The 25,502-nt window shown below is 43.8% G+C and overlaps 1 protein-coding gene across 2 annotated transcripts; it reads left to right on the top strand.

Annotated features, from left to right (window-relative positions):
• The first annotated feature begins 549 nt into the window (after positions 1 to 549).
• On the top strand, positions 550 to 25,329 carry LOC137332068 (uncharacterized). 2 transcript variants are annotated; one of them, XM_067995790.1, is made up of 9 exons: positions 550 to 661; positions 1,018 to 1,356; positions 5,566 to 5,838; positions 6,840 to 7,169; positions 12,259 to 12,531; positions 21,436 to 21,540; positions 23,811 to 23,918; positions 24,008 to 24,051; positions 24,184 to 25,329. In XM_067995790.1, the coding sequence occupies exons 1-9, from the start codon at positions 601 to 603 to the stop codon at positions 24,211 to 24,213; spliced, it is 1,563 nt and encodes a 520-aa protein (XP_067851891.1). In that variant the 5' UTR covers positions 550 to 600; the 3' UTR covers positions 24,214 to 25,329. The 2 variants fall into 2 exon arrangements, with proteins under 2 accessions (XP_067851891.1, XP_067851892.1); XM_067995791.1 differs by lacking the exon at positions 23,811 to 23,918.
• The last annotated feature ends 173 nt before the right edge of the window (positions 25,330 to 25,502 follow it).

Below are 25,502 nucleotides of genomic sequence, written 5' to 3'. Positions count from 1 at the left end.
TTCCTTATTTTGTTCTTTAACCGTCCTCAAGGTTGTCTTACTTGTTCCTTTTCAGCAGCCCGTTATTTTCAAGAGTTAATTACATGGTTTATGAACGTAGATATTTGTTTGTCTGCCCCTGCTCCCTTCCCCGCCTCCTCCCCCCTTCCTTCCTTCCCCATCCCTCCCCCCTCCCACTCCTCCACTCCTCCGCTTCAGATATACAATGATCAGACGTGCTGCAAATGACGATAAGTGGAGCTTTTATGACTCCCCCTTTGCCTCTGTTACAAGTTAGAAGATGTAGGCAACATATTTGCAGGCTGCACCAGGCTGGCTGATTCTCTAATGGACTTGGACAATGTTCTTCAAACAGCTGTGGAATAGTTAGGACTATTTAGACTACTTAGACTAACACACTCGACTTGACTTTTTTTTTGGCGATTGCACTGACATAAACTATGAAAAGATTATTCTGATCTGGTGAACAGAATAAGGAAGTAAAATAATGGTTTATATCTTGTGGGTTTTGCTGGCTGTTGCGGATTTTCCTATCAGTCGACACACAGCCGTTGCATACAAGGACAGCAACAAGCAGAGAGTCAAGTTGCCTGCGGCACAATGCTGAGAGGGCTGATGATCTGTTTCTTTGTCCTCCTACCTGGGTCCGTTTTCACACAAGGTAAGCGACCAGTAATTTTAGAACAAGTTTATAGATAGCTTGGGCAGCGCACTTCAGGTGCGACCGAGCTCTTTCTCATTTTGTACCTTTTCACAAAAGAATCATCGCTTTCTAATTTTTAGATAAAGACTGTATCGACAATCAATCACGTCAGTGAATGAACTGCTGCTGAATTAAAACTTAAGGAAACAGAAATAAATTGCAAGCCTATTGAAACCAGTGTTGGAATATCCCACTAGTATAAATCTTTCATTGCTTTCTTTCTTTTCTACAGTTGGTATTTTTAGTAAAAGTTCTGTTTTCTGAACGAATTGTAATTATTTTAAAAGCCCCTGAAGTATTTTACTTTCTTGCAGAAGATCCCATTGATATTTACTTTCCGGAGGGGAAAAGACACATTGTCCTAAATGGATCGGATATTCCTGCCAAAGGCACTGTTGTGTGGGAATGGACCCCACACTTTGGGCAACGCAGCATGAAGACATTAGTCAAAATGAAGGCAGAGGGTCAAAACTGGAGAGCAGAGAGGGGCAGCGGAGATATGACAAACAACGGAATCAAATGGAATCAGAAAAATGACTCTCTTGATCTTCAAATTGAAAATGCTGCATTTGAAGCTGCAGGACTGTTTACCTGCAGACAGACAGAACCCGAGGAGAGAATACTGAAAGAGTATGAAATATTTATTATCAAAGGTGGGTAGAACAAGGTATGAGAACTAGACAAGAGAGCCTTCAACCATTACTATACAATAATAAATGTTTCATATTTTGTGTAGGGGAATCCTACTGTGATTGTGATTACTCACTCAAAATACTGCACTAAAAACTGCTGCTTGATTATGAGAAAAGTAATCATTTTTTTATCATGCCTCCTCCTGTCATTCCTTGGCTGCCAGCCATTCCTTCCAGATGTCCAGTGATCTGGGTGGGAAGAGACCATTGGAAATCGCTCAGGAGTTTGAAGACTGGTATCTAAGTTCTCTCTACTTCCTTATTCTATTCTTCTGGGTTATGGGCTGCTTCTCCTTTAAGTCCAGACAAATCATACAGCATCAGCATTTGAGAACACAGTCACCACCCCAGTGTTCAGCCTACATCTCACTTTGAGTGAATTGATGACAAAGCAATAGTTTCAGATGCCAGTTCGATTTGTGCCACAACATGTAACAGTCTTGTGAGACGTTAGAAGCTTTCTTAAGTATCAGCCACAAAGTTCAACCTGCAGCATTATACACATGCAAGTGCAGGTGTCCAAGACCTGAAAGTTTGTGTCACAGATTGTAATGTCCCTTCTGAGCGTGGCACAATTCTTAAAGCACAGTGAGTGTGGCATGCAATTTATGACCTGAGACTTAACTTGAGCTAGCAACTAATGGTTAGTCTTACCTTAGTGTTCTTCTTTAAGCCAGAGGACTATTTATTCATTTGCTCTCTTGACCAATGGATATGGAAAATTACATTGACTTAGTATCCACCTACTGGAATGTTTGCTGCGAACATTGCGGAGGATTTGCCTCAGCCTGAAATATGACTACCCTCCGCTGCTGCACCTCATCCTGGAGAACATCAAAGCTGTCTTCATCAAAGAGGGCAGTTCTGCCCACCATCCCTTGACCACCTTCCATTCCTTGGATTGACTATTTCCCAGCAGGCTACTAAATGGACCAGCTTGAAATTGGAGCAGTTGCCCTTTAAAGCTGTTGTGGATTTCCTGCTCCTCTGCCAATCACAGTGCACCCTGCGCTTGTGTGAAAAATGCTCAGGGAACATATTGTAATGAGATTCTCCAGCTGATATTACTGAACCCAGTGAGTTAGCTGTGCAGTCTCAGGAGAGTTCAATGATCCCAGCACCATTTCAGCCAGGATTCCAGAATTGGGCCTTACATCTCTGCCAATGGCTTTTCCTCTCATGTCCACATGGCCACCTCTGACATTCCCCAGAGGGCCATTCTTGGTCTCTCCCCATCATCTAAAAGGTACCTCCCTGATATCATCTGGAGGCACTGGGTCAGGTTCCATAGGTTCGCTGTTAATATTGAGCTCTCCCTCACCACCTCCTCCATTGATCTGGAGGCCGTTTCTACACTTTTGAACTATCGGTCTGATCTTAAGAAATTGGCTAAGAGAAATTTCCTCCAGTTAAATGCCGGAAAAAAACCAGAGCCATCTTATGTTTCTCTGGCCTTAATTCCATCAACCTCCCTGGCTGCCAGGCTAAGTCCAAAGATGTAGAACCATGGCGCACTGTTTGACCCTGAGCGGAACTTCCTTCCCTGCCCCTGATCCTTTACAAAGACTGCTTTTGTCCACCTCTGAAACATCACCTGACTCTGTCTCTATCTCTTCTCTTTGGCTGCTGAAACTCTAATCCATGGCTGTATGACTTCAGGGCTTAATTTCTCTAATGTTGTCCATGCAAGCCTTCCCCCCCACCCCTGCACAAACTATAGGGGAGATGTTTTCTGGGCCTGTGCCCAGGCACACTGAATTTCCTGGGCGTACTAAATATCAAAAATTGGGCGTTTGAATGGAAGGAAATGCAAGTGGGTTCCTTTACAGGTGTGTGGTCCATCCTGCCCGATTTTCCGACATTCACTGCAGCCAGGCGACCCAGTGGGCATGGGTGCAGACCCAGGAGCATCTCCTCAACAAGTCATGCATTGTGCTGTGGCCTGCATTCTTATTCAGACTAAGGACTGTGCCTCTGTCACTTCTGTCCTTGACGTGCACCAGCAAATTGACGAGGATCCTGGTCCTCACTTTTAGCTCCCTCCATTGCCTCACCGTACCCTATCTCAGCGATATCATCCGTCTTACACCCGCTGCTTCTCTGACGCTAGCTTTCCACTCACTCACTCTACTGCACCATCAATGGCTGTTCTTTCAGTCACTTATGCCCCCTGACTTCTGAACCTTCACCCCTAAACACCTACATCTTACCACCTCTTTCCCTGATTTCAAAAGCCTCCTAAAAACCCTTCTCATTGATTGTGCCTCCCCCCACCCCACCCTGTCACTCTACAATTCTGTCCCTCCTCATCCCTTCTGCTCAGTATCTATTTTTGAGCTTTGTCTTGTAAAGCCCTCTGAGATGTCTCTCTGTACTTGAGGAGCAGTATAGAAATATAAGTTGTTGTAACTTCTAAATTAAATGAATGTTCTAATGTGAGGCAGTCTGCCTCAAACGAAGGTTTAATATATTTCACCCCACTTCAATATGAAAGGAACAATATACAGAAGACTTGTAAAAAAAAAGTTACTGCCATGAATTGAGGATAATATTGGACAAATCAGATGTAAATAAAGTAGATGAAAATGATGGGATAGTTTGACTAATATATTGTGGGAATATATCTGGTGTCAATAGACAAATAATGTCTGGAAATATTGACACAAGAGACATTACACCATTGAACTAACAATGTATTAACGGACCTTTTAGGGTAGAGGTAATGAATCCATACTCCTTCATACACCAGGATTATATATCGGGATTTCCTGTGTGGAGGTCAGTGAGTTTCCATCCATAATGGTGGAAAATCCTATGGGACCTGCTGACCTGCACATCTAAATTTAAGGGAGAATTAGACAGACATTTGAGAGATTGGGTGATCAAGAGGCATCAATTTTTGGGACTGGCCAGATGGACTTTCCAGTACTTTCCAGTCCTGTATTTTCCTATGTTCCTCTTTCATTACAAAGTATCATTGATTTTACCAAGAACACAGGAATAAATTGAAATGAATTGCAGTATAACGTGGATAAATGTGAGGTTATCCACTTTGGTTGTAAAAACAGAAAGGCAGATTATTATCTGAATGGTGATAGATTGGGAAAAGGGGAGGTGCAACGAGACCTGGGTGTCCTTGTATACCAGTCGCTGAAAGTGAGCATTCAGATGCAGCAAGCAGTTAGGAAGGCGAATGGTATGTTGGCCTTCATTGCAAGAGGATTTGAGTACAGGAGCAGGGATGTCTTACTGCAGTTGTACGGGGCCTTGGTGAGACCACATCTGGAGTATTGTGTGCAGTTTTGGTCTCCTTATCTGAAGAAGGATGTCCTTGCCATGGAGGGAGTGCAACAAAAGTTACCAGGCTGATTCCTGGGATGGCAGGACTGACGTATGAGGAGAGATTGGGTTGACTAGGCCTATATTCACTACAGTTTAGAAGAATGAGAGGTGATCGCATCGAAACATATAAAATTCTAACAGGACTAGACAGACTAGATGCAGGGAGGATGTTCCCGATGGCTGGGGAGTCCAGAACCAAGGGTCACAGTCTCAGGATACGGGGTATGCCATTTAGAACCGAGATGAGGAGAAATTTCTTCACTCAGAGGGTGGTGAACCTGTGGAATTCTTTACCACAGAAGGCAGTGGAGGCCAAGTCATTAGATGTTCTCAAGAAGGACATAGATATATTTCTTAATGATCAAGGGATATGGGGAAAAAGCAGGAACAGGTAACTGAGTTAGACGATCAGCCATGATCATTTTGAATGGCGGAGCAGGCCTGAAGGGCCGAATGGCCTACTCTTGCTCCTATTTTCTATGTTTCTATGAAACCGTCTAGTTTAGCTTCCCTCTGCTAAGCTGGATTCACTTTTTAAAACGTACAGCCTTGCAGCTGATGCATGTCAGATTTACTCACTTCCTGAAACTATATACTTGAAAAGAAAAATTTTTCAGGGCTACAGGGAAAGTGCATGGAAGTGGGACTAACTGGGTAGCTCTTTCAAAGAGCCAGCACAGGCACGATGGGCTGATCGGCCTCCTACTGTGTTGTAAGAGTCTATATTCTATTTTAAACCATCACTAGTGGCAATAATACCAATGGATTCTAATCCCTTTCGTTATACTGTTCCCTGTGTCGTTCTTATTTTGTTTCTTTTTCACATAGTTGAGCGAGATCCCCGGTATCAGTTTACAGGCAGTGACGTCACCCTCAATTGTACCATCTCCAGACTCGCAGATACAGCCAGTCTTCAATGGAAATCAAGAGACTCATCTCAGCAGAACGGGAGGAACAATACTGACCAGATCCAGCTGAATAACACAGTCTATCTGATAGTCAGGGATGTTCAAGCAGATGATGCAGAACGATATGCATGTGGAATACAAGATAATGGAAGAACTGTTCTCACTGTTTATATAGAATTGTACTTCAGTATGTGTAAGTACAAAGTCTACCTTACAGTAAATATTACTTGCTGATGTACCACTGTTGCAAACAGTTTCTGAAAAGTACCTTAAGTCAGCAGTGCCCAAGATGTGGCTTACAGGCCGAAACCAGCACACAAGCTCATTTAGCCCTACCTGCAGTTCCTTCCTTCTGTTTCCCTGATGTGAAGACTTCCCTAAGAAGCTCAAACTCCCTATGCCGAGAGGATTAGAAAAGCTGCTTCCTGATTGCTGCATTTAGATCAATAAATGAGCAGCATTTTCATACTAATCTGGATTCAGTTTTCAGGCCCAGGAAGTTTGAAGAGGCTGAAAGAGCTTCCATCTTGAAAACTGCAGGACAGCAGAAAGAGCAGTAGGAAGCTGCTGGTTCTGGTGTTGGTTCTGGTGTTGGTTCTGGTGTTGGTGGTGGTGGTGGTTTGGATCAGGCCATGCTGTGGAAGAGGATTGCGGGGGGGGGTGGCGGGGGGATCAGACCGGACCAGACCAAGATGAACAAAAAGGTAAGTGAGGTGCAAAATCTTTGTGGGCCCTATTAATATTTGCTTCCCTGGTGCTTCCCCTGATGACGGTGTATAACGTGTGTCTTCTGCTATCTAATCTTGTTCTCCTTCTAAGTGCTGGCTCAGGAGTCAGTTTGGTTTGTTGCTCAGTAACGGGAGCCTTATGGAATTCCGGATGCCTTGTACCTCTTAGTGCTAGGTCATGTGATGGTGCAGCAATTACTGCTATAATGTAATAATCTGGAATCCCTGCAATGGAGGGAGATTTAGGCCCAAGCCTACCATAAGCTGGTTCCCTCTCCTCTCCTGTCACCTGTACTTGCTCCTCTTAACTTATGCTGGATGCTTCACCAAGTGTTCCCTCCTAACCATGAATAAATAATTGAGGCATTGTTAAAACAATAGCGTTGTTTAACTGATAATGACAACTGATGGGTGTTGCCCTCTCTTTGCATGTTTCTATAAATCCCCATCTGTCTCTCTATTCCAGCTGAATTTGGTAAGGAGTATACAAGTTACTGGCCAATCTTCAGCCACAATTCGCTCCACCTGAACTGTAAAAGTAAGGCTGAGTACAATGTTTCCGTGTGGTATTGGAAAAAACATAATCATCGAACAAGAAGGAAGGTAATGTCTGCTGACCGGAAAGAACAAAGGAATACAATTATCTTAAACTATCAGAATCGAATCAGTCCACCACACTTTGATGGGAGGAGTTTTCCTCTGCAGATTTCCCCTGCACAGTTTGAAGATGCAGGAACTTACAGATGTTCCATGAACACAGGCATACTGGTGACAATTGAACTGATAACCATCAAAGGTATGAGCTAGAACTTAAAGGCAGCTAGGCTGAAATTATGCACGAATTCCAACAGCTTCCTGTCGTAACTCTGGTGGGAAACTGGAAAAACAAAGCACTGGGGAAATGGCAGAAATGGCCATATCTGTTGTTTCCCGAAGGGTGCTGCGGGTCTCCTGACGGAGTTACGGTGGGGGATTGGTGAGACCCCATGGAATTTCAGCCTCGAAGTACTTCACAAAGACCCTGACATCCTGCTGAGTCCATGAATGTATAAAATGTGTGTTCCTAATGTTTGAGCATGGTTGATGGCAGACTGTTGTATGGAATTGCACAGGAAAGTCACAATGCACTTCTGCGAGCTGGTTTTTTCACTCAGTTTTAGAATCCATTGTGCCGAACATGCACTGTGGAGCCGGAGAAAACATCTCCCTATGGTAGGATTAAGGTTAGATTTAGGTTTAGGGTTAGGGTGACTTTATGTGGAGCAGTAGAGTTTATTTTGAGATGAATTCACCAGAAACAGATCTGTTACAGGGGGCGATTAGCCCTAGGCACCATCGAAGCATCCATCACTGCACCTCTTTACATGTGCTTTCAATTATATCGAGGGAGTTTTCATGTGTGAGTGAGGCTGCAACTGGCCACAAATGGATAAGTTGAACAGTAACATTGGGAATTTCTTAGTAAAATACTAATGGAACTGTTTAGTAAAAATGATTATTTTTGAATTCAATCAAACATAACAATAAACTTTTGCAGTTAAAAGTGATGACCTCAGACAGTAATAAAATGAGCTCTCACAGTAAACAATGCCCTCCATCCTTATAATCTTGAATGCCTGATTCAAGACACTGCAGTGACCAATTATTAGAAAGTGACTATTATTTTTCCTCCCTGCATTTAAAATTTATCATATATGAAGCAAAATCTTGTTCTAAAATACATTTTTAATATAAATTTCAAACATGTTCTAAGAGATTCTCTATAAATACCTATTCTAGCATATCAGGACGGAGAGATATACTTTGTGAAAGGGATTTGTACAATTGTAAACTTTCTGCCTACTCCCCTGTGTCTATAGTCACACTGACTTAGAAACCCAGAATCAGAAGGAGGCCATTCGGCCCATCATGCCTGTGCCAGCTCTTTGAAAGGGCTTTCCAATTGGTCCCATTCCCCTGTTCTTTCCCCGTAGCCCTGCCAATTTTTACTTTTCAAGTATATATCCAATTCCCTTTTCAAAATTTCTATAGAATCTGCTTCCACCAATCTTTCAGGCAATGCATTTCAAATCATAACAACTCACTGCGTAAAAAAAATTCTCCTCATCTCCCCCTTTTTTTTGCCAATTATCTTAAATGTATGTCATCTGGTTACCGATCCTCCTGCCAGTGGAAACAATTTCTTCTTCTCTACTCTATCAAAATCCTTCATAATTTGAACACTTCTATTAAAACTCCCCTTAATCTTCTTTGCTTTAAGGAGATCAATCCCAACTTCTCCAGTCTCGCCACATAACTGAACATAAGAACATAAGAGATAGGAGCAGGAGCAGGCCATGCGGCCCCTCGAGCCTGCTCCACCATTCAATAAGATCATGGCTGATCTTCGACCTCAACTCCACTTTCCTGCCCAATCCCCATATCCCTTGATTCCCTTAGAATCCAAAAATCTATCTATTTCAGCCTTATCCTGAGACAATGTCCCCTAGTTGTAGACTCTCCAGCCAGGGGAAACAACCTCTCAGCATCTACCCTGTCAAGCCCCCTCGGAATTTTATATGTTTCAATGAGATCAACTCTCATTCTTCTAAATTTCAGAGAGTATAGATCCATTCTACTCAATCTCTTATCATAGGACAACCCTCTCATCCCAGGAATCAACCTTGTGAACCTTCATTGGACCCCCCTCTAAGACAAATATATCCTTCCTTAGATAAGGAGACCAAAACTGTACACAGTACTCCAGATGTGGTCTCACCAAAGCAGTGTACAACTGTAGCAAGACTTCCTTACTCTTATTCTCCAATCCCCTTGCAATAAAGGCCAAAATTCCATTTGCCTTCCTAATTGCTTGCTGTACCTGTATGCTAACTTCCTATGTTCTTGTACGAGGATGCCCAGATCTCTCTGAACACCAACATTTAAAAAATATTCTGCTTTTCTATTCTTCCCACCAAAGTGAATAACCTCACATTTCCCCACATTATACTCCATCTGCCACCTTCTTGCCCACTCACTTAACCTGTCTATATCCCATTGCAGACTCTGTGTCCTCCTCACAGCTTACTTTCCCACCTACCTTTGTATCATCAGCAAACTTGGATACATTACACTGGGTCCCTTCATCTAAGTCATTAATGTAGATTGTAAATAGCTGAGGCCCAGGCACTGATCCTTGTGGCACCTCACTAGTTACAGGCTGCCAACCTGAAAATGACCCGTTTATCCCTACTTTCTGTCTGTTAACCAATCCTTTATGCTAATATATTACCCCCAACCCTAAAGCCATGATCTTACCCCTTATGTAACAACCTTTTATGTGGCACCTTATCGAATGCCTTTTGGAAATCCAAATATACTACATCCTCTGGTTCCCCTTTATCTACCCTGCTAGTTCCATCCGCAAAGAACTCTAAATAAAAAAAATTGTTAAACATGATTTTCTCTCCCCCTCCTTTCTTGAATAGCGGGGTTACATTTGCTACCTTCCAATCAGCTGGGACCGTTCTAGAATCTAGAGAATTTTGGAAGTTCACAACCAGTGCATCCACTATCTCTGCAGCCACCTCTTTTCGAACCCTAGGATGTAGGCCATCAGGTTCAGGGGATTTGTCAGCTTTTAGTCCCATTAGTTTCTCAAGTATTTTTTTCTCTACTGATATTAATTACTTTAAGTTCCTCACTCTCATTTGCCCCTTGATTCCCCACTATTTTGTTTAACATCTCTGCCATTTCCTTATTCCCCTTATAATTTCTCCTGTCTCAGCCTCCAAGGGACCAATGTTTACTTTTTTACTCTCTCTTTTTATATGCTTGTGGAAGCTCTTACAATCTGTTTTTATATTTCTTGCTAGTTTACTCTCGTATTCTATTTTCTCCCTTTTTATCAATTTTTTTGGTCATCCTTTGCTGGTTTCTAAAACTTTCCCAATCCTCAGGCTTCCTATTATTCTTTGCAACATTATAAGTCTCTTCTTTTAATCTAATGCAATCCGTAACTTCTTTAGTTAGCCATGGATGGATTGCCTTTCCCATGCAGTTTTTATTTCTCAATGGAATGTATATTCGTTGAGAATTCTGAAATATTTCTTTAAATGTCTGTCACTGCTTATCTACCGTCATACTTTTTAATCTAATTTCCCAATCTACCTTAGTCAACTCATCCCTCATACCTATATAATTGGCTTTTTTTAAGTTTAAGACTCTCGTTTCAGACTTAAGTATGTCACTCTCAAACTCAATGTGAAATTCTATCATATTATGATCACTCTTCCCCAGGCGATCCTTTACTATGAGATTACTAATTAACCCTGTCTCATTACACAATACAAGACCTAAAATAGCCTGTTCCCTGGTTGGTTCCACGATATATTGTCCTAGGAAACTGTCTCGAATGCATTCCATGAACTCATCCTCCAAACTACCTTTGCCAATTGATGTGCCCAGTCTATATGAAGATTAAAGTCCTCCATGATTATTGCATTACCTTTGCTGCAATCTCCTATTATTTCTTGATTAATACTCTGTTCAATGGTATAGCAACTGTTGGGGGGCCTATAAACTACTCCCACCAGTGTTTTCTGCCTCTTTTATTTCTTACCTTCACCCATAATGATTTTACTTCCTGATCTTCCAAGCCAAGATCCTCTGTCACTACTGTCCTTATGTCATCCTTTATATCAGATCTACCCCAGCCTCCTTTTCCATTCTGCCTGTCTTTCCGAAACATCAAGTACGCTGGAATATTTAGTTCCTAACTTTGGTCACCTTTCAACCACGTCTCTGTTAAATGGCTATTAGATCAAACCCATTTATCTTTATTTGTGCCACTAATTCCTCTGTCTTGTTATGAATGCTTCTTGCATTCAGACAAAGAGCGTTTAGTTTTAACTTTTTACCATTATTCCCTTCTTTGACTTTGCTCATTGATGCACTATTTCCGTTAAACTCTCTGTCCCTTCCTGTCACACTCTGCTTATCTTTACCCAAATCACTACACTGCTCTATTGCCTTGTCTTTTCTCTCTAGATTTCTAAATTTCCCCTCACTTGACCCCTCTCCCACCTTTTGTGGTTTAAAGCCCTATATACAGCCCTAGTTATTCGATTCGCCCAGACACATGAACCACTTTGCCCTTTACTTTTTCCCTTCTCAATTTAAATCTCCCAAATTTGCACCTTCTCTGCTCCCTTTTCTGGCCAAAAGGTCAAGGGGCACAGATCCAGTATCCAGTTGGAGCTGTGAAGAGGAGAAACAAAATGGCAACAAAATTAGAGTCCACCAGAGGTAAACCACCCACACTCAAAGATACCTCAATATGTCACTGGAGCAATGTTTAAGGAGGCTTCGGTTAACTAGACATTCAGTTATCCATATCTGCAATCTGCCGCTGAGTAACGGAGGCGAAAACCCTGGAATCATTTAAAAAACAATTGGACACTGCAATGGGGAGACTATAGGGTCTTTCTAGATTCATAAACTAAGATGGGCCAAATAGTCTTCCACATCATTAATTATCTTGTGAACTTCTTGGACCCAAAGAGAGACAATCTCTTGAGCTGAGCTGTATTGCCCTATGCTGTGAGATCAAACAGTAGTGGGTTCAAATTCCTGAGCTCCGTGGAACCACTTCATTGATTATTGTGGCCCCCGCAGTGAGGAGAATTTCCATCCTATAATTTTAACCTTTGAATTGATTGCAAGAAGTCTGCATTACTTTGAATGGATGTGAGATCCAGGGCAGAAAATTCACGAATACCCATCACTGTATTGTTTTACAATTATGAGAAATTCTTTAAATGAGCTAAGTATGAAAAATGGAAATTCTAGGGCTAAAATATCCTAAAATTCTCCTTTACTGAAAATATGACTTTCCTTCATTGCAGTGACAGCGAATCCCTCTCACAGTCTGGTTGAAGGAGACAATGTTATCCTTACCTGCTCTGCTTCTCATGTTATTGGAGCAACAAGACTTGTTTGGATGGAAAATGACAGAAAAATCCTTGTCAAAGAGAAAACATTTAATCCCTCGGGAGAAGGAAACCACAGCCTGTTGCTGTTTATTCAGGAGATTGGGCAAAATAACAGAAAATGGACCTGCCTTGTATTTAATGGAACCATGCCAAAAATTTACATCACGTACCAGCTTGAAGTTAATGGTAAGAGTTGTATTTATTTTATAATGTGCATGATGGGAGTGAACAGTCTTGCTTTCAAAAGTAACAATGCATCAATACTGCAAACATCTTGCATAATTACCCATTGCTACCCCGTGCCCTCTTTTGTAATTGCACAAAGCAGTGCTATGGCACACCACCAGATTTTGTACTTGTTCCAATGAGTCTTGTGTGTTCAGAGCCACAGGGATTCCATTGTTTGAACTTTCATCAACATCTTATTCCATCTGCATTCATCTGTTTTGCAGTGCAATGAACCCAGCTGGACATGTGGAAGGGTACCATAGAGAAGGGTCAGCAGACTGCAAATGCATTTTCTGAACTAATTTTGTATCCCTCTGGCACTGCAACTTTCTCTCAATCACCCCACTGTTTATTAACATAGAGCCCTACTCCATTCTGTGACTTTTTGCTCAGTCTTGTAAAAGTACCACATATAACTGAAGTGTTTGTGTGAAGTGAATCCACTTTATACTGTGTACAGTTGTAGTATTAATATACCATATGTGGTTTTGAAAGCATGAATATGTAGGTGTCAGCCTTGGCTCAGTGGTAGCATTCTCGCCTCAGTCACGAAAGTCAAAGTTTCAAGACACCCACCCTCCGCAACCCCTCACCTGCCTCCAGTGTCCTTCATTATTCTTTGGCAATAAAGAAAGAAAAAACGTGCATCTATATAGCGCCTTCCATGACCTCAGGATGTCCCAAAGCACTTTACAGTCAATGAAATATTTTTGAAGTGTAGTCACTGTTGTAATGTAGGAAACGCAGCAGCCAATTTGTGCCATCTGCTCTCTCAGGTGGATGTAAAAGATCCCCTGGTACTATTCGAAGAAAAGCAGAGGCATTCTCTCTGGTGTCCTGGCCAATATTTATCCCTCATCCAACATCACTAAAACAGATTATCTGGCCATTTATTTAATTGCTATTTGTGCGACCTTGCTCTGTGCAAATTGGCTGCCATGTTTCCTGCATTACAACAATGACTACACGTCAAAAGTACTTAATTGGCTGTAAAGCACTTTGGGTCATCCTGAGTTTGTGAAAGCTGCTATATAAATGCAAGTCTTTCTATGCCATGCACAGTACACATGCAGTTAGTAAACAGCAAAATATTTAAATCTATTGGTAGCTGTAATGAAGCTTAACTGAACTAGCCATATCAATGATAACTAGCACAAAATCCATTACTTACACCATAGCATTTTCAGGACCGATCATCTTTAATTTAGAATAAGACTTAATTATTAAAGTGTCGAACTATGAGTGTTGCCCTCCACATACTATGAGATGATATTAAGCACTTCCAACCTGAACATTCAATGGCCGATCGGGTGCATTTACACTGCAATTGTAGCATTGGTGCAAAGAAGTTTCATTTAACACTGATGCTGCAGTGATATGTGGTAATGTTGCTAGGCTCTGTTTCTGCTACCCTGCTAACAGCAATTATGGTTATAAAATCGGTCAACATCTCTACTACCACGCTCGCTGCTTGTGAGGCTCGATGTGGAGAGCAGAACTAAATAAAATCATCCAAAATGTAGCCTGAATGTGGAGTCAGGATTCAACCCTTCACCTCCAGGGACTTGTGCTCTACTTTTCTCTAGAGTCAGGTTGCACCTTAACACCCAATGTACCCTTCACAAGTCTGCTGTCAGTGCAAAGCTGAAATTGCTTCGCATCAACACTAAACTTGGAATGTAAATACACCCAAAGAGTGGTTTCATTATCACCACTTTATTCTCTCTTGCCAGTCTTGTCTTTTCAGATGTCAGCCGTGACTCAAAGGCAGCACTCTCACCTCTGAGTCAGAAGGTTGTGGATTCAAGTCTCACTCCAGAGACTTGAGCACAAAATCTAGGCTGACATTCCAGTGCAGTACTGAGGGAGTGTTGCACTGTCTTTTGGATGAGATGTTAAACTGAGGCTCCGTCTGCCCTCTCAAGTGGATGTAAATGATCCCATGGCACTATTTCGAAGAAGAACAGGAGAGTTCTCTCCGGTGTCCTGGCCAATATTTATCCCTCAACCAACATCACTAGATCAGATTATCTGATCATTATCATGTTGCTGTTTGTGGGATATTATTGTGTGCAAATTAGCTGCCATATTTTCTACGTTACAACAGTGACCACACTTCAAAAGTACTTAATTGGCTATAAAGTGCTTTGGAACGTCCTGAGGTCATGAAAGGTGCTGTATGAATGAAAGTTCGTTCTTTCTTTCTGCTGATCTCCTGAATCTGTTGACTGCTTGCTGAGCTATGGTCAACTGGTGACCTCTGGTAATAACTCAAGTGGCCATTATTCATATGTAAATATTGACAGTGAGTTTTGTTGGACTATTTGACCACAGGGCATTATAACTGAGTCTGATTCTGTCTTCACCTGAAGCCCATATACATACACCTTCCAGTAGTGGTTGCTGGACAGCAATCAGGAACAGGAACGTGGTCAAATCTCCTCTTTCTAACCTGGGGAATTAAGACCAATTCTAACCACACTCAGAGTTGTGCATGTGATTGAAGCTGACACTTTAATGCATTATAGAATCATAGAATCATAGAAGTTTACAACATGGAAACAGGCCCTTCGGCCCAACATGTCCGTGTCGCCCAGTTTATACCACTAAGCTAGTCCCAATTGCCTGCACTTGGCCCATATCCCTCTTTACCCATCTTACCCATGTAACTGTCCAAATGCTTTTTAAAAGACAAAATTGTACCCGCCTCTACTACTGCCTCTGACAGCTCGTTCCAGACACTCACCACCCTTTGAGTGAAAAAAATTGCCCCTCTGGACCCTTTTGTATCTCTCCCCTCTCACCTTAAATCTATGCTCCCTCGTTATAGACTCCCCTACCTTTGGGAAAAGATTTTGACTATCTACCTTATCTATGCCCCTCATTATTTTATAGACTTCTATAAGATCACCCCTAAACCTCCTACTCTCCAGGGAAAAAAGTCTCAGTCTATCCAACCTCTTCCTATAAGTCAAACCATCAAGTCCCGGTAGCATCCTAGTAAATCTTTTCTGCACTCTTTCTAGTTTAATAATATCCTATCTATAATAGGGTGACCAGAACTGTACACAGTATTCCAAGTGTGGCCTTACTAATGTCTTGTACAACTTCAACAAGACATCCCAACTCCTGTATTCAATGTTCTGACCAATGAAACCAAGCATGCTGAATGCCTTCTTCACCACCCTATCCACCTGTGACTCCACTTTCAAGGAGCTATGAACCTGTACTCCTAGATCTTTGTTCTATAACTCTCCCCAACGCCCTACCATTAACGGAGTAGGTCCTGGCCCAATTCGATCTACTAAAATGCATCACCTCACATTTATCTAAATTAAACTCTATCTGCCATTCATCGGCTCACTGGCCCAATTTATCAAGATCCCGTTGCAATCCTAGATAACCTTCTTCACTGTCCACAATGCCACCAATCTTGGTGTCATCTGCAAAATACTAACCATGCCTCCTAAATTCTCATCCAAATCATTAATATAAATAACAAATAACAGCGGACCCAGCACCGATCCCTGAGGCACACCGCTGGTCACAGGCCTCCAGTTTGAAACACAACCCTCTACAACCACCCTCTGTCTTCTGTCGTCAATCCAATTTTGTATCCAATTGGCTACCTCACCTTGGATCCCGTGAGATTTAACCTTATGTAACAACCTACCATGCGGTACCTTGTCAAAGGCTTTGCTAAAGTCCATGTAGACCACGTCTACTGCACAGCCCTCATCTATCTTCTTGGTTACCCCTTCAAAAAACTCAATCAAATTCGTGAGACATGATTTTCCTCTCACAAAACCATGCTGACTGTTCCTAATCAGTCCCTGCCTCTCCAAATGCCCGTAGATCCTGTCTCTCAGAATACCCTCGAACAACTTACCCACTACAGATGTCAGGCTCACCGGTCTGTAGTTCCCAGGCTTTTCCCTGCCGCCCTTCTTAAACAAAGGCACAACATTTGCTACCCTCCAATCTTCAGGCACCTCACCTGTAGCTGTCGATGATTCAAATATCTCTGCTAGGGGACCCGCAATTTCCTCCCGAACCTCCCATAACGTCCTGGGATACATTTCATCAGGTCCCGGAGATTTATCTACCTTGATGCGCGTTAAGACTTCCAGCACCTCCCTCTCTGTAATATGTACACTCCTCAAGACATCACTATTTATTTCCCCAAGTTCCCGAACATCCATGCCTTTCTCAACCGTAAATACCGATGTGAAATATTCATTTAGGATCTCACCCATCTCTTGTGGTTCTGCACATAGATGACCTTGTTGATCCTTAAGAGGCCCTACTCTCTCCCTAGTTACTCTTTTGCCCTTTATGTATTTGTAGAAGCTCTTTGGATTCTCCTTTGCCTTATCTGCCAAAATGTGGAGATGCCGGTGATGGACTGGGGTTGACAATTGTAAACAAGTTTACAACACCAAGTTATAATCCAACAAATTTATTTTTAATTCCACAAGCTTTCGGAGGCTTCCTCCTTCGTCAGGTGAACGGTATGGAAATGACATTTTCGAATCCTTCGCATTTTAAAATCACAGAACAATGCTTGGTGATTACTGCCCGTTGCCAAGGCAATCACAGTGAGCAGACAGAAAGGTGTCACCCAAAAAGGCCACCGAATATACAAACCCCCCCAAAAAAAGAAAGAGAGAGAGAGAGAAGGAAGACAGTCAATGACCCGTTATATTAAAAACAGATAACATTTGTTCGCTGGTGGGGTTACGTGTAGTGTGACATGAACCCAAGATCCCGGTTGAGGCCGTCCTCATGGGTGCGGAACTTGGCTATCATTTTCTGCTCGACGATTTTGCGTTGTCGTGTGTCTCGAAGGCCGCCTTGGAGTACGCTTACCCGAAGGTCGGTGGATGAATGTCCATGACTGCTGAAGTGTTCCCCGACAGGGAGAGAACCCTCCTGTTTGGCGATTGTTGCGCTCCGCTCCTCTCCTCTCCTCTCCCCTCCGCCCTCGGCCCGCTCCCCTCCTCTCCCCTCCTCTCTCCTCCTCTCCTCTCCCCTCCTCTCCCCTCCGCCCTCGGCCCGCTCCTCTCCTCTCGGCCCTCTCCTCTCGGCCCGCTCCTCTCCGCTCCTCTCCTCTCCTCTCTGCCCTCGGCCCGCTCCTCTCCTCTCCTCTCCTCTCCGCCCTCGGCCCGCTCCTCTCCTCTCCTCTCCTCTCCGCCCTCGGCCCGCTCCTCTCCTCTCCTCTCCTCTCCTCTCTGCCCTCGGCCCGCTCCTCTCCTCTCCTCTCCTCTCCTCTCTGCCCTCGGCCCGCTCCTCTCCTCTCCTCTCCTCTCTGCCCTCGGCCCGCTCCTCTCCTCTCCTCTCCTCTCCGCCCTCGGCCCGCTCCTCTCCTCTCCTCTCCTCTCCGCCCTCGGCCCACTCCTCTCCTCTCCTCTCCTCTCTGCCCTCGGCCCGCTCCTCTCCTCTCCTCTCCTCTCCTCTCTGCCCTCGGCCCGCTCCTCTCCTCTCCTCTCCTCTCTGCCCTCGGCCCGCTCCTCTCCTCTCCTCTCCTCTCCTCTCTGCCCTCGGCCCGCTCCTCTCCTCTCCTCTCCTCTCCGCCCTCGGCCCGCTCCTCTCCTCTCCTCTCCTCTCCGCCCTCGGCCCGCTCCTCTCCTCTCCTCTCCTCTCCTCTCTGCCCTCGGCCCGCTCCTCTCCTCTCCTCTCCTCTCCGCCCTCGGCCCGCTCCTCTCCTCTCCTCTCCGCCCTCGGCCCGCTCCTCTCCTCTCCTCTCCTCTCCGCCCTCGGCCCGCTCCTCTCCTCTCCTCTCCTCTCCGCCCTCGGCCCGCTCCTCTCCTCTCCTCTCCGCCCTCGGCCCGCTCCTCTCCTCTCCTCTCCTCTCCGCCCTCGGCCCGCTCCTCTCCTCTCCTCTCCTCTCTCTAAACAAATGCACCTCACCCCTTACTGAACCAAACCTCCTCACTCACCAAATTCCCAATTATAGACTCTGTGGAAAGCTGCTACTCTGTGTGTTAGTGAAACCCTTCTGAAGTTATGCGAGCTCGAATGCCAATCACCTGAGTCAGCCCCAGCTGACGGTAGATTACCAGTTCTAACTAGACACCTAATTAACTAGGTGACCAACTGCCACTTCAGGCTGCTTGTTAATTTCAGCGGCCTGGATGAGTCCGTGTTTCATTTATTCACAGGGAGTGGGAGGCTGCAGCCCCTGTTCCCACTATTTAAGGGGACTGCTCCTCAAGTTCTGGCTGCACTTCAGTCCCACGCTCCTGATCTTTGGCCGCCCTGTCGAGGGGGGCGGGTGCGGGCAGGTCGGTGGACGTCCTCGTGGGCCTATACCTGGGCCTGTCCAAGGTGGCTATCTACAGGTCCAGGTTAGATGTGGCCCGTGGGGGAGGTCGCTCCGACTGTCTGCCTCTCTTCCGCGGCATTCTCCGTGCCTGGATGGTCCTGGAGAGGGAGCACGCGGTGTCTGCCGGTACGCTTGAGGCTTTCCACGACCGGTGGGCACCGCAGGGACTGGAGTGCATCCTGGACCGATGTAATAAAATTATTATTTGACACTTATTTTGGGTTTATTGGTTTAAAAAAGAAGAAAAAAACGCTGCTTGTTTACCACTAACTGAAAACTGCAAGTTAAGATTAAATTTAAGTTAAATGCTTAATGCCAAACTTAGTCAAATTTTAGATAAAGATCAAACCTTAAAAATCCCCTCACTCACCAAATTCCCAATTATAGACTCTGTTGACTATGCTGAGCTGACATTACTGAACCTGAGTGTGAGGGAGCTGAGTAACATTACTGAACCTGAGTGTGAGGGAGCTGAGTAACATTACTGAACCTGTGTGTGAGGGAGCTGAGTAACATTACTGAACCTGAGTGTGAGGGAGCTGAGTAACATTACTGAACCTGTGTGTGAGGGAGCTGAGTAACATTACTGAACCTGTGTGTGAGGGAGCTGAGTAACATTACTGAACCTGAGTGTGAGGGAGCGGAGTAACATTACTGAACCTGACTGTGAGGGAGCTGAGTAACATTACTGAACCTGAGTGTGAGGGAGCTGAGTAACATTACTGAACCTGAGTGTGAGGGAGCTGAGTAACATTACTGAACCTGAGTGTGAGGGAGCTGAGTAACATTACTGAACCTGAGTGTGAGAGAGCTGAGTAACATTACTGAACCTGAGTGTGAGGGAGCTGAGTAACATTACTGAACCTGAGTGTGAGGGAGCTGAGTAATATCACTGAACCTGTGTGTGAAGGAGCTGAGCTAATATTACTGAACCTGAGTGTGAGGAGAGCTGAAGAGTCATCACTGATCCTGACAGTGTGAGGGAGCTGTGACATTACCCAGCCTGACAGCAGGAGGTCACTAATCTACCATAATGGAGCTTTGTAAACAATTTTACAACACCAAGTTATAGTCCAGCAATTTTATTTTAAATTCACAAGCTTTCGGAGGCTTCCTCCTTCGTCACATTGTTCACCTGACGAAGGAGGAAGCCTCCGAAAGCTTGTGAATTTAAAATAAAATTGCTGGACTATAACTTGGTGTTGTAAAATTGTTTACAATTGTCAACCCCAGTCCATCACCGGCATCTCCACATCATAATGGAGCTTGCCAATGTGAGGGAGCTGAGGTCATATTACTGAGCCTAACAGTGGGAGAGAGCTGAGTAACATTACTGAACCGGAGTGTGAGAGAGCTGAGTAACGACAGTGTGAAGGGGCTGAGGCAACATTACTGAACCTGATAATGAGGAGAGCTGCATTATTATTACTGAGCTTGACAGTATGAAGAAACTGAGCTACTATTATTGAGCCTGAACAGTGAGTGGTTGCTGAGCTAATACTGAAAGTATGAGAGAGCTGAGGTGACATTACTGATCCCGAGAGTGGGTATTTCTGGCATTTTCTATTTTCATTTCCTATTTTCATTTCAGATTTCCACCATTTTCCACTGATACTTTTTACAACATGAATGGGAGAGTCTGATATAACTGGGCAGTGATTTATATCTCTGCTGATCTTTATTCAGCTTCATCACACTGAGGGACCCCATAACAACTCTATAGCATTCCCTACACTTATGTTAGCAACACTCAATACTTACACAGAATAGTGGGGGGTTTAATCATCGCAACCAATCAATAGTTCATCATTGAAGAGCTACAGCCATCAGCTCATTAATGGCTCAGGTAGTTTATCCAGAGAGTAGCTGAACCATACAGACAAGGAAGGCCCCAGGATTGACCTCTGGTCCCCTATCATCTAAGGCTTATCTGAGCTGTGGCGGTGAACATAATTTGAGCTAATTGAGTTAGGGAGGCCACAATTGACCAGGGATGCTGCCCCTGATTTCTAGTCATCGACCACTACAGGAAGTGAACATTTGTGGGCATCAGGTGAGGTCACAAGTGAGCTCGGCTTTGGTTACTGCCAAGGAGAAATAGCCTGTCAACATTTGCCTTCAAGGCTTACAGATGAATAATGGCCATTTGGGTGAGGTGCCAGAGGGTAGACAGTGCTCATAGAATATTCTCCAGGCCAACCTTCAGGAGAAAAGGGGGGATAATTGACCAGAATACAGCTGAGATACAGTGGGAATTGGTGTCCTTTTGTCAATCTATTTTAAATGCAGCCTGTCATTTAAAATTCAAAATAAAGTACATCGTCGCGCAGTGGAAGCTATTGAAGGTTTTTGTATTAAACTGTTTGGTGGAAAACCCTGAAGATTTTTAACAATCCTTTGATTAGCGTAGATAATGGTATCGTTCACACCAACTAATCTGGGTTGGGAGTGAGGGAGATATTCCATAACATCAACACTTTAAAAATGTAAAATTTTATATCTAAATCCTCAATGATATGATTTTTTTTTTCAAACAGAGAGGAATAAGATTGCTTATTTGAACTATATTCTCATTTCTGTGGCTCTTGTGCTGCTTCTGTGCATCATTGCAGCAATAATGAGGAGGAGGATCAATGAACCAGGTAAGAGAAATAGGTGTCTGCAGATGATTCAGTCACTCGTACCAGACAGACTGATGGTGAAAGCCCTAAGGAGAATGTACCCTCACTTGCTCTTGCCCTGATGAGCACCTACACGGAAATAGGTGCCCCACATGACTTAGATAGTTTTAGGGGATTGCACTGGAGGGTTCACTGAGCAGAAGTGAGCAGATGGAGGTGCCAAGTGACGCCCAGGGCACAGCTAACCAGAGCACCAGCTCACATCCTAGCATTGCTGAAGAGGACAGAGATGAGACTTGGAGAATCCAGCATTTAAGAGAAAGGTGATTTCATTGCACCAGCAATTGATGACTGCATTAGACTGCCTACCAGGCAGTTTCTAAAACATGTTGGATAGGATGGTGAAGTGTGGGTATCACACGTGGCATTGATAGTCTGCAGCCAACCATGGAGTATCTGGTCAGCTATGCCCCCTCCCCCCCACCCCCTCGAGGAGGCGATAACACCAGTATTGCCTCGCTCAGGGATGCTCATGCGATGGTCATGCAGACTGTGGGCTCAACCATCTCCTCTGCCTTGGATAGGAGAGGAGAGAGAATGGATAGGGTCTTCACATGGATCACTGATCTTCTAGGGTCTGCACTCTCATAGATCAGTAGGTGCTAAGTAGTAGCCCAGACCAGGGGCAGTCATGTTATGGAATGGAACATGATGCCTTCTCTCATGATGACACTTCTGTACTCTCATGACCCTTTGAGCCATTGCCCGTTCTGGAGCCAGGCAGCATACTGGGCCAGACTGCCCTGACAGAGGCCAAGTTGTGATATTCTGCAGCTGGGCCCTCTCAGACCTGAGCTTCTAGAGGTCAAGGTCCACAGGCATATTATGAGCCCATAAGCCATATCAACCTCCTGGCTGGCTGGAGAGTTTAGAACTAGAGGGCATAGACGCTGGATAAGGGGTCGGCCATTTAAGACTGTGACGAGGAGGAATTTCTTCACTCAGAGGGTTGTGAATCTTTGGAATTCTCTACACCAGAGGGCTGTGGATACTGAGTCATTGAGTATATTCAAGATGTGGAGATGCCAGTGATGGACTGGGGTTGACAAATGTAAGGAATCTTACAACACCAGGTTACAGTTGGACTATAACCTGGTGTTGTAAGATTCCTTACATGAGTATATTCAAGGATGAGATAGATAGATTTTTGGACTCTAGGGGAAATCAAGGGATATGGGGCTAGGGCAGGAAAGTGGAGTTGAGATTGAAGATCAGCCATGATCTGATTGAATGGTGGAGCAGGCTCGATGGGCCGCATGGCCTACTCCTGCTCCTTTTCTTATGTTTGTATGTTCTTATGTTCTCCCTCCTCCCATGTTACAGCCACTGGAGCGAGGTGGGGGTGGGTGGCAGTAAAGTAGGTGAAAGAGCACTTTTGACAGGCACTATTGGGACTCATACCAGGGTGAGAAATAAGCCTTTCTGTAGCCAGTAAAACTTCAGTGCGATTTGAAATCTTTGTGTTCCTTCAGTGGCTGGTGATCTTTCAATGTTAGTTAACATGAATATCAACTTTGGTATTTGGGTGACACTGTTAATTGTAGGGTGGTAGGACTGGGCGTGACTTTAACACCGGGGAGCACAGATTGTTTTGCTGAAGTTCTCTTCAGGCCGCTGGAAACTGTTGGACCACTCCTGCTTCCTCCCCATCCTCCATATCATCAGTGTCTCCTCCCTCGTCATGCTGAAAGTCCTTCTCTGATGGTGGCTCCATGTGTTGCCCCCATTGTACAGCAAATCTATTCAGCATACAGCAAACCAATAGCATACAAGACACACTTTCTGGGCTGTATTGTCCAGACATCTGAATCACTGTCCGAGGACACCAATGGTTTGCTCGATGAGGGTTCCAGTTGACCAATGGATCTGATTGTAGCAGTGTTCTACTCTGCTGAGCATGAGTTCCTAAGAGGAGTCTTAATCCAAGTGTACAGGGGATAGCACTCGTCTTTATTCCGTTTTACCAAGGTTTCCATGGTTCTTCCGCCGAAGTTATGGTAGACCAGCGGGAGAACCTCTGCTTAAACTCACTCCCCATGTTGTCCAGTTCTCAAGCGAAGTAAGTCTATCACAGGAAAAATACAAAAGGCACAAAATACACTAAACATTCATGTTTACCATCCCTGATGCTATGAACCAGCAGCTGATATTGATAGAAAATGCAAACCGCGGTAGATGAATTTCTCAAACCTTTATGTAACTGGAAAATTGATTCAACTCATCCTTCACAGACAACGAAGATCAAAGGGAACCTAACTGCAGTAATATAATTCCAAACTCAGAGCTAAACACTCAAGAAATTCTTTACGCTACTGTCATTTTTCAAAATAGAAGACCAGGTAATTAACAAGCGATATCTCGACAGCAACATTTTGATAATTTTTTTCAAACATATTTACTTTAATATTTAATTGTTCTTGTATCAAAGGTCCTACCCAAGATGAACAATGTAACCTGCAGCTTTCAGATGCTGTAAGTAGACAAATACACAATTCAATCTGTGTGTAACAATTTGATTATAGCCCTTGAATAGATCTTTAGGCTAATGAAGTGGAATTCAAATTGAAGCTAGAAGTCTAATGTCTTGTTTTCATATTTGCTCAGAATCAAAGAGCTTCAGATGGAAATGAATAATCCGTTATCTGTGGCCCAGTAATTAAGTAGAAGATCCTAATTTACGTGTGGATAATTTGAGGAAGGAAGGATGGGAGAAACAAAGATTTTTTTTTGTCAAAGTATGGATGTTTATAGAACCAGATGTATATGTTTGGGGTTTTGTCAATTGATTTCAGGGTTACAAGACAGAAAATAAACACACATTCATGGAGTATCTCGGTCCAGAAATGTCATTTTCAAATATACATTTGGAATACTTTTAAAGACTTGTGGATCTCCTGTAACATTGCTTATGGTGATATGTTATTTTGATCTAGCTTTATGCCATATCATGCACATTCTTTCACAGAAGACACACATATCCTTCCTGGTATATTTGGAGTACACCTTGCAGCATCGTTACAAAGCAATAATATTAATAAACACTCAAATAAAACAAACATGAGAATTTTTTTTGCTGACATCATTTGTCACCTTTGACCCTCAAAGAACCTTGCTCTGGCTGTATTAATATGATATAAAATTATTGTAAAAATCTTACTGTTAAAAACTCAAACATTATAATGAAATGCTTTTCTAGCAATGCGTCTGTGTTCCCACGGATTAACATTCTGTACCTGGGTCTATTCCATTTCACTGTAGCCCCCATTCAGTGGATTTCTGTACTGCACCATTATATTATGCCCCAGTGTGTTTTCTCTGGTCATCACAATCTTATCTGCAGCACAAAACCCGACTGACAGGACAGTCTAACTCAGCACAGCAGCCCAGTCGATCTGTACACGCTTCTCCTGTGACTGAGTCTTGGCCTGTCTTGCTTGCTGCCCCCTAAACCCTCCTCCCACCACCAAATGCTGGGGTATTCCACATCCGATGTAGTGAACCAGAATCCAAGCCACATGGTCTGGAGCCAAAGGCCGATACTTCCCACACGGCCCTCGGTTTGACGTTAGGTGTTAGCCGTGGTTCAGTGGTGGCACTCTCACCTCTGAGTCAGAAGGTTTCATTCTGATTAACATTATGTCATTGACTTGTCCAAAAGACCTTTGTTCACAGTCTGCTGAAGTTTGTGTCCAATTACAGTTGACTGGAATTATGATTCAAATAATAAAATAAAATAATCAAATAATAAAACTTGGCAGTTTATATTAAACAGCACACCACTTTCTCAGAGGAAAACCTGAACTAGATCGAGACCCAGACACTGGAGAAAGTGCAAATCCTCTCAAACACTCTCAGTGCTACAGGTGGTGTTGGAGGAAAGTGGAAGGTTCAGCACTGAGTTATCTCAGAACAGATCATGATTG

The sequence above is a fragment of the Heptranchias perlo genome, chromosome 14, assembly GCF_035084215.1.
Source record: "Heptranchias perlo isolate sHepPer1 chromosome 14, sHepPer1.hap1, whole genome shotgun sequence".
NCBI classification, from domain to species: domain Eukaryota; kingdom Metazoa; phylum Chordata; class Chondrichthyes; order Hexanchiformes; family Hexanchidae; genus Heptranchias; species Heptranchias perlo.
The sequence above is the reverse complement of the archived record's forward strand: the minus strand, read 5'-3'. Positions and strand labels throughout refer to the sequence as shown.